General features: G+C 43.6%; 1 protein-coding gene across 4 annotated transcripts in view; it reads right to left on the bottom strand.

Moving 5' to 3' along the window:
- LOC111973999 (far upstream element-binding protein 3) overlaps positions 1-12,413 on the bottom strand; it is a 107,791-nt gene that overhangs the window by 48,156 nt on the left and 47,222 nt on the right. For all 4 annotated transcript variants that reach the window (XM_070447157.1, XM_024001488.2, XM_070447158.1 and 1 more), the window contains 5 exons: positions 8,320-8,418; positions 7,926-8,030; positions 7,707-7,809; positions 7,383-7,483; positions 6,421-6,562 (listed from right to left, as the gene is read on the bottom strand). In XM_070447157.1, the coding sequence (XP_070303258.1) occupies positions 6,421-6,562; positions 7,383-7,483; positions 7,707-7,809; positions 7,926-8,030; positions 8,320-8,418 (550 nt within the window). The remainder of the gene's footprint in view (positions 1-6,420; positions 6,563-7,382; positions 7,484-7,706; positions 7,810-7,925; positions 8,031-8,319; positions 8,419-12,413) is intronic.

The following is a 12,413-nucleotide window of genomic DNA, read 5'->3' as shown; positions in this document are numbered from 1 at the left end:
GCGAACGTAAGCTTAACTTTCTGAACATTCGAGACGTGTAGTCCACTCATTCCAATCTCCTTTGCATTAGCGTAGCCTCTTCTGTAGCCTGTCAACTATGTGTCTGGCTATCCCTGTTCTCTCCTCTCTGCACAGACCATACAAAACGCTTCACACCGCGTGCGCCGTGCTACTCTAACCTGGTGGTCCCAGCGCGCACGACCCACGTGGAGTTCCAGGTCTCAGGGCAGCCTCTGGAACTGCCGATCTGCGGCCCAACAAGGCAGAGTTCATCTCAGCCTATGCTTCCCTCCAGTCCTCGACTTCTTGGCACTGATGGAAACATGGATTACCACTGATAACACTGCTACTTCCTACTGCTCTCTCCTCGTCTGCCCACGTGTTCTCGCACACCCCGAGAGCTTCGGGTCAGCGGGTGGTGGCACTGGATCCTCATCTCTCCCAAAAGTGACATTCTCTCTTTCTCCCCTGACCCATCTGTCTATCGCCTCCTTTGAATTCCATGCTGTCACAGTTACCAGCCCTTCCAAGCTTAACCACCTTATCATTTATCGCCCTCCAGGTTCCCTTGGAGAGTTCATCAATGAGCTTGACCCCTGATAGTTCCTTTCCTGAGGATGGCTCACCTCTCACAGTTCTGGGTGACTTAACCTCCCCACGTCTACCTTTGACTCATTCCTCTCTGCCTCCTTCTTTCCACTCCTCTCCTCTTTTAGTCGCCGCGAAAAATCTTATTGACTAAAATGATATAGTACTGCTGGCTGGTGAAATAGGCTAGCTAGCAGTGGCTGCGTTGTTGACTTTGTTTGAAAKTGTAGCTGGCTAGGTAACCTCTAACTGGCTAGGTAACCTCGACAATTACTCTAGACTACACAATTATCTTGGATACAAAGACGGCTATGTAGCCAGCTAAGATCAAACAAATCAAACTGTTGTACTGTAATGAAATGAAATGTAATACTACCTGTAATACTACCTGTGGAGCAAAGCGGAATGCAACTACTCGCTCCAAACCAAAAACCGGAAGTGCGTATCGTAGAGGGAGAGGCAATAGAAGTGTTGTTTCTTGTATTATTGTCTTTTGTGTCTTTAGAGGACTGCTTCACCTTAATGTCCCCTTTCCCTTTTCTTCTGTCCTTATTTTGTCCCACTTTGTCCCTTCTTTGTCCCTTCTTCTCTTCTGCCAACTAGACACTCCTTGTTAGCTAGCTAGCTTCTTTCAGGAATGTCCCTAGCAACTGCCTAGCAACAGGTAAACAACTTAGCTAGCTAAGAAAACGGTATAATTTTATGAAAAATTGTTACTTTTTCAAAAGCCTTTCTTCTTTGTTTGCTGCTTGTTTGGTCTCCTATTCAGTTTGCAGTTTTCTTTTGATTTTTTTCGATGTACTTTACTCTAAAAAAACATTTAAATTTCAATATTTGTAGGAGCTCATCTTTTCAGCTGCTGCTGCTTAATTTGGAACTCCGGCATAAAAACCGGTTATAAAAGTGACTATGCATAGATGATAACAGAGAGTAGCAGCGGTGTAAAATAGGGGCGGGGGGGCAATGCAAATAGTCTGGGTAGCCATTTGATTAGATGTTAGATGATTAGGAGTCTTATGGCTTTGGGGTTGAAGCTGTTTAGAAGCCTCTTGGACCTAGACTTGGTGCTCCGGTACCGGTTGCCGTGCGATAGCAGAGAGAACAGTCTATGACTAGGGTGGCTGGAGTATTTGATCATTTTTAGGGCCTTCCTCTGACACCGCCTGGTATAGTGGTCCCAGTATGGCAGGAAGCTTGGCCCCCGTGATGTACTGGGCCGTTCGCACTACCCTCTGTAGTGTTTTGTGGTCGGAGGCCGAGCAGGCAGTGATGCAACCAGTCAGGATGCTCTAGATGGTGCAGCTGTAGAACTTTTTGAGGATCTGAGGACACATGCCAAATCTTTTCAGTCTCCTGAGGGGGAATAGGTTTTGTCGTGCCCTCTTCACGACTATCTTGGTGTGCTTGGACCATGTTAGTTTGTTGGTGATGTGGAAACCAAGGAACTTGAAGCTCTCAACCTGCTCCACAGCAGACCCGTCGATGAGAATGGGGGCGTGCTCGGTCCTCTTTTTCCTGTAATCCAATCATCTCCTTTGTCTTGATCACATTGAGAGGTTGTTGTCCTGGCACCACACGACCAGGTCTCTGACCTCCTCCCTATAGGCTGTCTCGTCGTTGTCGGTGATCAGGCCTACCACCGTTGTGTCATAGGCAAACTTAATGATTGTGTTGGAGTCGTGCCTGGCCGTCCAGTCATGAGTGAACAGGGAGTACAGAAGGGGACTGAGCACGCACCCCTGAGGGGCCCATGTGTTGAGGATCAGGTTGGCGGATGTGTTGTTACCTACCCTTACCAACTAGGGGCGGCCCGTCAGGAAGTCCAGGATCCAGTTGCAAAGGGAGGTGTTTAGTCCCAGGGTCCTTAGCTTAGTGATGAGCTTTGTGGGCTCTATGGTGTTGAACGCTAAGCTGTAGTCAATGAATAGCATTCTCTCATAGGTGTTTATTTTGTCCAGGTGGGAAAGGGCAGTGTGGAGTGCAATAGAGATTGCATCATCTGCGGATCTGTTTGGGCGGTATGCAAATTGGAGTGGGTCTAGGGTTTCTGGGATAAGGGTGTTGATGTAGACCAGCCTTTCAAAGCACTTCATGGCTACAGACGTGAGTGCTACGGGTCGGTAGTCATTTAGGCAGGTTACCTTAGTGTTCTTGCGCACAGGCGCTATGGTGGTCTGCTTAAAACATGTTGGTATTACAGACTCGGACACGGAGAGGTTGAAAATGTCAGTGAAGACTGCATCTCAGTGCAAGAGGCGTCACTACAGTCCCTGGTTCGAATCCAGGCTGTATCACATCCGGACGTGATTGGGAGTTCCATAGGGCAGTGCACAATTGGCCCAGCGTCGTCCGGGTTTGGCCGAGGTAGGCAGTCATTGTAAATATGAATTTGTTCTAAACTGACTTGCCTTGTTAAAAAAAGGTTAAAAATGTCACAAGGATCTGTACACAATTCCTGGAAGCTGAAAATGTCCCAGTTCTTCCATGGCCTGCATACCAACAAGACATGTCACCCATTGAGGATGTTTGGGATGCTCTGCATTAACGTGTACGACAGCGTTGTTCTAGGTCCCGCCAATATCCAGCAACTTCGCACAGGAGTGGGACAACACTCCACAGGCCACAATCAACAGCCTGATCAACTCTATGYGAAAGTGATGTGTTGCGCTGCATGAGGCAAATGGTGGTCACCCAGACACTGATTGGTGTTCTGATCCATGCCCCTATATATACACATATCTGTATTCCCAGTCATGTGAAATCCCTAGATTAGGGCCTAATGAAGGTATTTCAATTGACTGATTTCCTTACATGAACTGTAACTCAGTATAATTGTTGCATGTTGAGTTCATATTTATGTTCAGTGTAAATTCAGGCTGTAACACAACAAAATGTGGAAAACGTCAAGGGGTGTGAATACTTTAAGGCACTGCTGCCAAAGCAGCAGCTACTCTTCCTGGGGTCCAGCTAAATTAAGGCAGTTTATACAATTTTAAAAACATTACAATACATTCACAGATTTAACAATACACTGTGTGCCCTCAGGCCCCTACTCCACCATTACCACATATCTACAGTACTAAATCCATGTGTATGTATAGTGCGTATGTTATCGTGTGTGTGTGTGTGTGTGTGTGTGTGTGTGTGTGTGTGTGTGTCTGTGCCAATGTTTGTGTTGCTTCACAGTCCCAGCTGTTCCATAAGGTGTTTTTTATATCAATTTTTACTGCTTAAGTCAGTTACTTGATGTGGAATAGAGTTCCATGTAGTCAAGGGATCTATGTAGTACTGTGTGCCTCCCATAGTGTTCTGGACTTGGGGACTGTGAAGAGACCTCTGGGGGCATGTGTTGTGGGGTATGCATGGGTGTCCAAGCTGTGTACCAGTAGTTCAAACAGACAGCTCGGTGCATTCAACATGTCAATACCTCTCATAAATAAAAGTAGTGATGAAGTCAATTTCTCCTCCACTTTCAGCCAGGAGAGATTGACATGCATACTATTAATATTAGCTCTCTGTGTACATCCAAGGGCCAGCCGTGCTGCCCTGTTCTGCGCCAACTGCAATTTTCCTAAGTCCTTTTTTGTGGCACCTGACCACACGACTGAACAGTAGTCAAGGTACGACAAAACTAGGGCCTGTAGGACCTGCCTGGTTGATAGTGTTGTTAAGAAGGCAGAGCATCACTTTATTATAGACAGACTTCTCCCCATCTTAGCTACTACTGCATCAATATGTTTTGACCATGACAGTTTACAATCTAGGGTTACAAGAAGCAGTTTAGTCATCTCAATTTGCTAAATTGACACATGATTTATTACAAGATTCAGTTGAGGTTTAGTGAGTGTTTTGTTCCAAATGCAATGCTTATAGTTTTAGAAATATTTAGGGCTAACTTATTCCTTGTCACCCATTCTGAGACTAACTGCAACTCTTTGTTAAGTGTTGCAGTCATTTCAGTCGCTGTAGTAGCTGACATGTAAAAGTGTTGAGTCATCCGCATACATAGACACTCTGGCTTTACTCAAAGTCAGTGGCATGTTGTTAGTAAACCATTTTTTTTTTTAAAGCAAGGGGCCAACAGGTAACTGTTGCTTAGGCCTACAAGTACAAAAACACTTCCAACATTTACAGCATCGTGCTAAATGAGTAGAACACACGTGGTAAAGGAAATCCATATTTTCTACAATGGTTCAATACAATTAAGTGAATTTCGGACATTTCAGTGTTCTGAATGACATATAGTGCATTCGGAAAGTATTCAGACCCCTTGACTTAATATAAAATTGATTAAATAAAACATTTTCCTCATCAATCTACACACAACATCCCATAATGACAACGCAAAAACAGGATTTTAGATTTTTTTTAATTTAAAAAAGAAATACCTTATTTAGATAAATATTCAGACCCTTTGCTATGAGACCCGAAATTGATGTCAGGTGCATCCTGTTTCCATTGATCATCCTAGAGGTGTTTCTACAACTTGGTGTCCACCTGTGGTAAATTAAATTGATTGGACATGATTTGGAAAGGCACCTGTCTATATAAGGTCCCACAGTTGACGTCAGAGAAACAACCGGCTTGAGCGGTTGAAGGATTTGTCCGTAGAGCTCAGAGACAAGATTGTGGCGAGGCACAGATCTGGGGAAGGGTAACAAAACATTTCTGCAGCATTGAAGGTCCCCAAGAACACAATGGCCTCCATCATTCTTAAATGGTAGAAGTTTGGAACCACAAAGACTCCTCCTAGACCTGGTCACCCGGCCAAACTGAGCAATCAGGGGAGAAGGGCCTTGGTCAGAGAGCTGACCCCGATGTTCACTCTGACAGAGCTCCAGAGTTCCTCTGTGGAGATGGGAGAACCTTCCAGAAGGACAACCATCTCTGCAGCACTCCACCAACCAGGCCTTTATGGTAGTGGCCAGACAGAAACCACTCCTCAGTAAAAGGCACATGACAGCCAGCTTGGAGTTTGCCAAAAGGCCCCTAAAGACTCTCAGACCATGGGAAACAAGATTCTCTGGTCTGATGAAACCAATATTGAACTCCTTGGCCTGAATGCCAAACGTCACGTCAGGAAGAAACCTGGCACCATCCCTAGGGTGAAACATGGTGGTGAGAGAATTACAGTATGCTGTGGGGATGTTTTTCAGCGGCAGGGACTGGGAGACTAGTCAGGATCGTGGGAAAGATGAATGGAGAAAAGTAAAGAGAGATCCTTGATGAAAACCTGCTCCAGAGCGCTCAGGACCTCAGACTGGGGCGAAGGTTCCCCTTCCAAAAGAACAACGACCCTAAGCACACAGCCAAGACAACGCAGGAGTGGCTTCGGGTCGGGACAAGTCTCTGAATGTCTTTGAGTGGGGCCCAGCCAAAGCCCAGACTAGAACCCAATCAAAAATCTCTGGAGACCTGAAAATAGCTGTGCAGCGACGCTCCTCATCCAATCTGACAGAGCTTGGATCTGCAGAGAATGGGAGAAACTCCCCAAATACACGTGTCAAGCTTGTAACGTCATACCCAAGAAGACTCGAGGCTGTAATCTCTGCTAAAGGTGCTTCAACAAAGTACTGAGTAAAGGGTCTGAATACTTATGTAAATGTGATATTTTGGTTTCAAAAAATCTGTTTTTGCTTTGTCATTATGGGATATTGTGTGTAGATTGATGAAGAAAAAAAACTATTTCATCCATTTTAGAGTAAGGCTGTAACGTAACAAAATGTGGAAAAAGTCAAGGGGTCTGAATACTTTCCGAATGCACTGTACACTTGTGTTTGTAGCTCTGAGGTTCTATGCTGCTTCACGCACTGAGGGACTGAGTTGCATTACCTTTGCCGATCACCAGACCACACTTGTCTGCAAGTATCGTGTAGGTGACCTCCTGCAGTCCCCCTGGTGAGCCCATGCCCCAGTCCCCGCGACCTCTTCCCCTTCCTCTTGGTCCTCCAGAGCTTCCAAAGCCATCACGTTCCTGCTCCAATCACACGTAAGATAATGACGTTATTATCCCCATGGGGAAATTTTGTTTGTGGCATACATTAAAACAAATCATCAAGCATAGACAAATGTACAAATCAAGACAATTACAGACAATAAATACAATGAGAATAGAGTGCAGCGATACATAATGATCCAACATTAAATTAAAACTTTTTACATACAGCAAGGAGACACTCACCAGCTAGTACAGATATACCTTGGGTGCTTAACCCAAGCATGGAGTGACATTTATTGACAATGTCCTTCTGATATGACATTTCAAACAATATATTAAAATACATGCCATGCAATATCTTATCAACCCTGATATCGTCTGCGCCTACAAAGTCAACCAAAGGTATGACATATCTGTAAACTGTATTTGACTAGGAGTTGCAGATCTTATTTGCATATCTAAATGGTAATTCTCTTGTAATGGCCACCTGAGCAATACACGCCAGGAGACGAGGACAACATAGGCCCAAGTCCCAAATGGCATCCTATTCCATACGTAGTGCACTATTTTTGACCAGAGCACAATGCAGGAAATAGCATGCCATCGGGACGCAGCCATGGGTCAAGAGGCAGCTTGGTGGGAAATAAGAATCACAAGTGGTACGTGTGCTTGCTTGGCACATGAGGTTTGTGTGTGTGTGTGTGTGTGTGTGTGTGTGTGTGTGTGTGTGTGTGTGTGTGTGTGCTTGCTGTGATGCGTTTGTGTGTGCACTCTACTTGTCCATAATGTGTGTGTTCTGTGCAATGTGTTCCTTGCTCTGAGTGTTACCTTGCACTCTGTGTGTGTGTGTGTGTACCTGTGCTGTTTGGGTGAGCTCGTTGATGAGTTGGACAGCGTGCTGACACCTGTCTGGTTGTCCCATCACTTGGGCGATGCGCTCTGGGCTGATGCCATCATCTGTTGGTGGGAGGGAGTAGGGTCAACACTAAGCTAACAGTGGTGACTGACAGCAGATACAGCCACACACCAACACACAGAAAGTTGCCTTTCCTCATATATAATTGGTCATGGTACGATAAGAGACATGGCATACCCCAATATAATTCCAACTCTACAGAGAAGAGAAACCTTCGTTCAAATGACACATCTGACATATGTTAAAAGAAATACACGCACACACCTGGTTTGAATTGGATCCTCACTCCGGAATCTTCCTGGATCTTCTTGATCATCTCGCCACTCCTGCCGATGACAATCCCCACTGCAAACCTGGGTACAGCCACCTGAAGGGAGGGATTGGCCTGAAGCATGTGAGCTCAAACATCAAGGGTGTGTTCAAAATGGCACCATAGTCATTGGTTGTGACATTCACTGGACGTCCTGTACATTGCATTCTTACATCCAAAGTACTTCCACCCAATCTTGACGCAAAGTCGTTTCGGCCACTGCGGAAGTCTCCCTGGTATTTGTCGCGGATGATCTCTATCACCAATTCCCGCGCTTGCTGTGAAGGGGAGAAGAAAATGGGATTCACGTGACGGTACATCCCAGAGGTGACTGAGATGCCATAACGGGATCTACAAAAGAGTGAAGTGACCCCCTAATGCATTTTTTCAAGTGCAAAATTATCTGTATCACAAATCAGAAATAGTCTAAATAATTGTCAACAGAAAGCCTCACTGGAATGAAGAGAGGAGGGTCTGTGTTGGATTGAAAAGTGAGGATTTCTGCAAATAATTCTGTGTGCACCGTGACTGTCGACTGAAGCCGCACCCCACCCACTCTTCACTCACCTGGACCTTGTAGGGATCCCCAGTGATTCTCAGGGGTTTGTCCGCCCCGGTGGGCATGGGGCCATCCTGGATCATCATCATCTTCACTCCTATTCTCTCCTAAGAAAGATCACACACAGTGAATGAATGTGTTGTGCAAGTTGTTTTCCTCTCAATCAGCTGAACGCATTGCTTAGTTCATAGAACTGTGGTTATACACCGTAACCATCCTGGGACAAACAGAGCAGTTTCAGTGTAGAATCTTGCAATTGTATCTAGCTTTGAACATTTGGAGCTATTATCTATTATGACCCCAATGATGAAAGCTTAAGACTTTCACGTACATGTCTTCCGTTTCCCTCTATGACACTCGCAAGCCGTGCAGGTCTCGTTAGAAGGGAGTGTCACAAATCCGCACAGAATTACTGGGGAAAATCATTTGATTCTCTAAAGAACATGACATCATACACAAAGATTGCCTGATCCCTGATGTTTTCCTAAAACTTTCCAATAACCTTCAGACCCATTTTAATAATTTCAAAGCATACTTCCTTCAGACAGAAATTTGGCATTACCTGATTTGATATAGCTTTGTGTTATTTTATCACTTTTATTGAGATAATGACAAAAAGGCCAGCTGAAATATTTTTTTATCATTTTTACACATTTGTTTCTGATACCCCAAAGTATCCTAACATAGATAATTGAAGCGCTTGATGGTCCATGTTAATACTATCTTAAAACAAATCAGGCAGTAAATATCATACAGAAAACACTTTTTAAAATATAGTTCAAATGGCATCTCTTGCAGGTTCAACATTTTCAATTATAACAATAAGCTTTGCAAGTTGAAAAAGGTTAGCCTGGAGCCCTGACTATAGGTTACTGCTTTAGATCTGCCTGACTGAATGAATCAAACCTCTTCTTCTTAGGGAAGCCAATATGAACCTGAGAAATATTGCTTTGATAGCCTAATCGTCATCTCAAAAAATATGTTTCCATGAAATATTCACTTTCAATGAATTAGGCCTGCTGTCCACAATTAAGTGTAAAACGAACACTGTTTGTTTTTAAAGGAGAATGTGATATCATGTATGAATCAACTTGCCTTTGTAACCTCCCCAACTTACCTTCTCCGATGGGTATGGCGACTCGCACCCAGTGAGGTAGTTTCACAAAAGTGGTTGCCTTAGAAATATTAGTGACTACGACTGACGCAGAGAGACACTGTAAGTAGGGAGAGTATGGAGAAACAAATCCTGTGCTAACAAGCCTCGTGAGCTTTGTGTTAATCCATATGAGGGAGATAACGAAAATGGTGAACATGGTACAGGGAACTGCCAAAATAAAGGAAACAGCAACAAGTGTTAGGCCACTACGAACCGCCAGAACAGCTTTGGCATAGATGCGCCTTGGCATAGATTCTATAAGTGTCTGGAACTCTATTGGAGGGATGCGATACCATTCTTCCACGAGAAATTCCATAGTTTTGTTGGTAAAGGAAAACACTCTCAGGTGCCACTTCAGAATCTCCCATAAGTGTTCAATTGGGTTGAGATCTGGTGACAGAGACGGCCGTGGCATATGGTTTACATCGTTTTCATGCTCATCAAACCATTGTGACCACTCTGTGGATGGGGGCATTATGTTGGAAGAGACCACTCCCATCAGAATATAAATTATTCACCATAGGTTGCAGGTGATCACGCAAAATGGCTATGTATTTATTGGCGTTTACCTTGCTCTCTAAAGAGTTGAGTGGACATGCCAGGAAAATGCAGGTGTTGGTACTTACAAGCTTATAAACTTAAACTTATAAACCAACAATGCAGTTTTAAGAAAATAGAGTTTAGAAAATATTAACTAAACAATAAAATAACAACGAGGCTATATACAGGAGGTACCGGTACTGAGTCAATGTGCAGGGGTACAGGTTAGTTGAGGTATGTCTCACAACCACACTCATCCTTCATCCCCTGGAACATTCCATTGTTTGTAGCACTATGCCATATGGCCTTAAACCGAACTGTTAGATTTATCTTCGTAGCACACATATACATTTGATTCATCCACTGGCATAGTGATGGAGGATAATTTGATTTCCAGCTTTTAAGTACAGAAAAGTATGGTCCACCCCATTGGGTATCTCACCGCACCCCCATGTGCCATGTCTTGAAATATGCTGATTGTAAGTTTAATTGTAATCTGTCTTTGTAAAACTTCTGATAGCCAACTTTCTAAGTCTGCCCATGACTTTTGGACTTTATAGCACTCCCAGAAGGCATGAATTATTGAGACCTTGTTAGTTTTACACTTAAGACATGACACTGCCATTGTGCTCTAGAATTTGTGAATTTTGTTTCTTGTATAATACATTCTATACATTAGTTTATACTGGGTTAAGAGTACATTTTCGTTAACTGTAATTTTGTTAGTTTATGTTCCAACACTCCATCTTGTGCCTATATCAGTATATTTTAAGTCTTGATTCCAATAGTTTATATTTTTTTCTAAGAGATTGTCAGTTGGATAGGATTTCTGCAAGGTTTGTACATATTACCTATCATATGGGTATCCTTTTCTGAGTCAAATGGGGTTCCCTCAACTTTGCGCTGATGTCCAAAAGATTTCAGGTGGAAATGTTATATATTTATATATATAACTTTTAAGTTGCATGTATTGGAAAATGTCTACATTGGTCAGTCAAACATTGCTTTTGAAATCTGTGAATCAGTTTTTTTGTGTGTGCTGGTAACTTACCAGCATTACGACTGTCCCAAATTGGATCCTTTGTTCTTACCCCCCAGGGCAATTGAACTTCTCCCAGAGGCTGCTCCAAAATGCCGCTGGCGGAGAATAGGTATTCGGAGTGGACTTCTAGTCCGACTCAGGAGGCGTGCACACCATCAACTGCTTCAGAGTATATTACTCGCTAATGTTCAGTCTTTGGACAATAAAGTAGACGAGCTCAGGACGAGGATCTCCGTCCAGAGAGACATCAGAGACTGTAACATACTCTGTTTCATAGAATCATGGCTCACTTGGGATATACTGTTGCCTCCATACAGCCAGCTGGGTTCTCAGTACATCGTGCAGACAGAAAAAAAGAACTCTCCCGGAAGAAGAAAGGCGTGGTGTGTTTTTCATGAAAACATACAGAAACTCAAGTCCTTCTGTTCACCCAATCTAGAATACCTCAATCAAATGCCGACCCTATTACCTCCCAAGAGAATTCTCTTTGGTTAGTCGTGTATATTCTCGCTCAAACCGATACCACGACAGCCCTCAAGGAACTACACTGGGCTTTCTGCAAACTGGAAACCACATATCCTGAGGCTGCATTTATGGTAGCTGGGGATTTAACAAAGCAAATTTGAGGAAAACACTACCGAAGTTCTGTCAACACATTGACAAAAACTCAGGAAGTACCCGTGCTAAAGTCTTTTCAATGCTGGTTCAATCCATGCTTCAAGATTGTTTTGATCACGCGGACTGGGATATGTTCCCGGGTAGCCTATGAGAATAACATTGGCGTATACATGTACAAGGTGACTGTTGTTCCCACTGTGACTATTAAAACCTACCCAAACCAGAAACCGTGGAAATATGACAGCATTCACACAAAACTGAAGGGGTGAACCACCGCATTTAACCATGGCAAGGTGACTGGGAATATGGTTGAAAACAAACAGTGTAGTTATTCCCTCCGTAAGGCATTCAAACAGGAAAAATGTTAGTACAAAGAAAGTGGAGTTGCAATTCAACGGCTCAGATACAGTGGGGAGAACAAGTATTTGATACACTGCCGATTTTGCAGGTTTTCCTACTTACAAAGCATGTAGAGGTCTGTAATTTTTATCATAGGTACACTTCAACTGTGAGAGACGGAATCTAAAACAAAAATCCAGAAAATCACATTGTATGATTTTTAAGTAATTAATTTGCTTTTATTGCATGACATAAGTATTTGATCACCTACCAACCGTAAGAATTCCGGCTCTCACAGACCTGTTCGTTTTTCTTTAAGAAGCCCTCCTGTTCTCCACTCATTACCTGTATTAACTGCACCTGTTTGAACTCGTTACCTGTATAAAAGACACCTGTCCACACACTCA

The sequence above is a fragment of the Salvelinus sp. IW2-2015 genome, linkage group LG15, assembly GCF_002910315.2.
Source record: "Salvelinus sp. IW2-2015 linkage group LG15, ASM291031v2, whole genome shotgun sequence".
NCBI classification, from domain to species: Eukaryota; Metazoa; Chordata; class Actinopteri; order Salmoniformes; family Salmonidae; genus Salvelinus; species Salvelinus sp. IW2-2015.
This window is presented reverse-complemented; position numbering and strand designations above follow the sequence as displayed.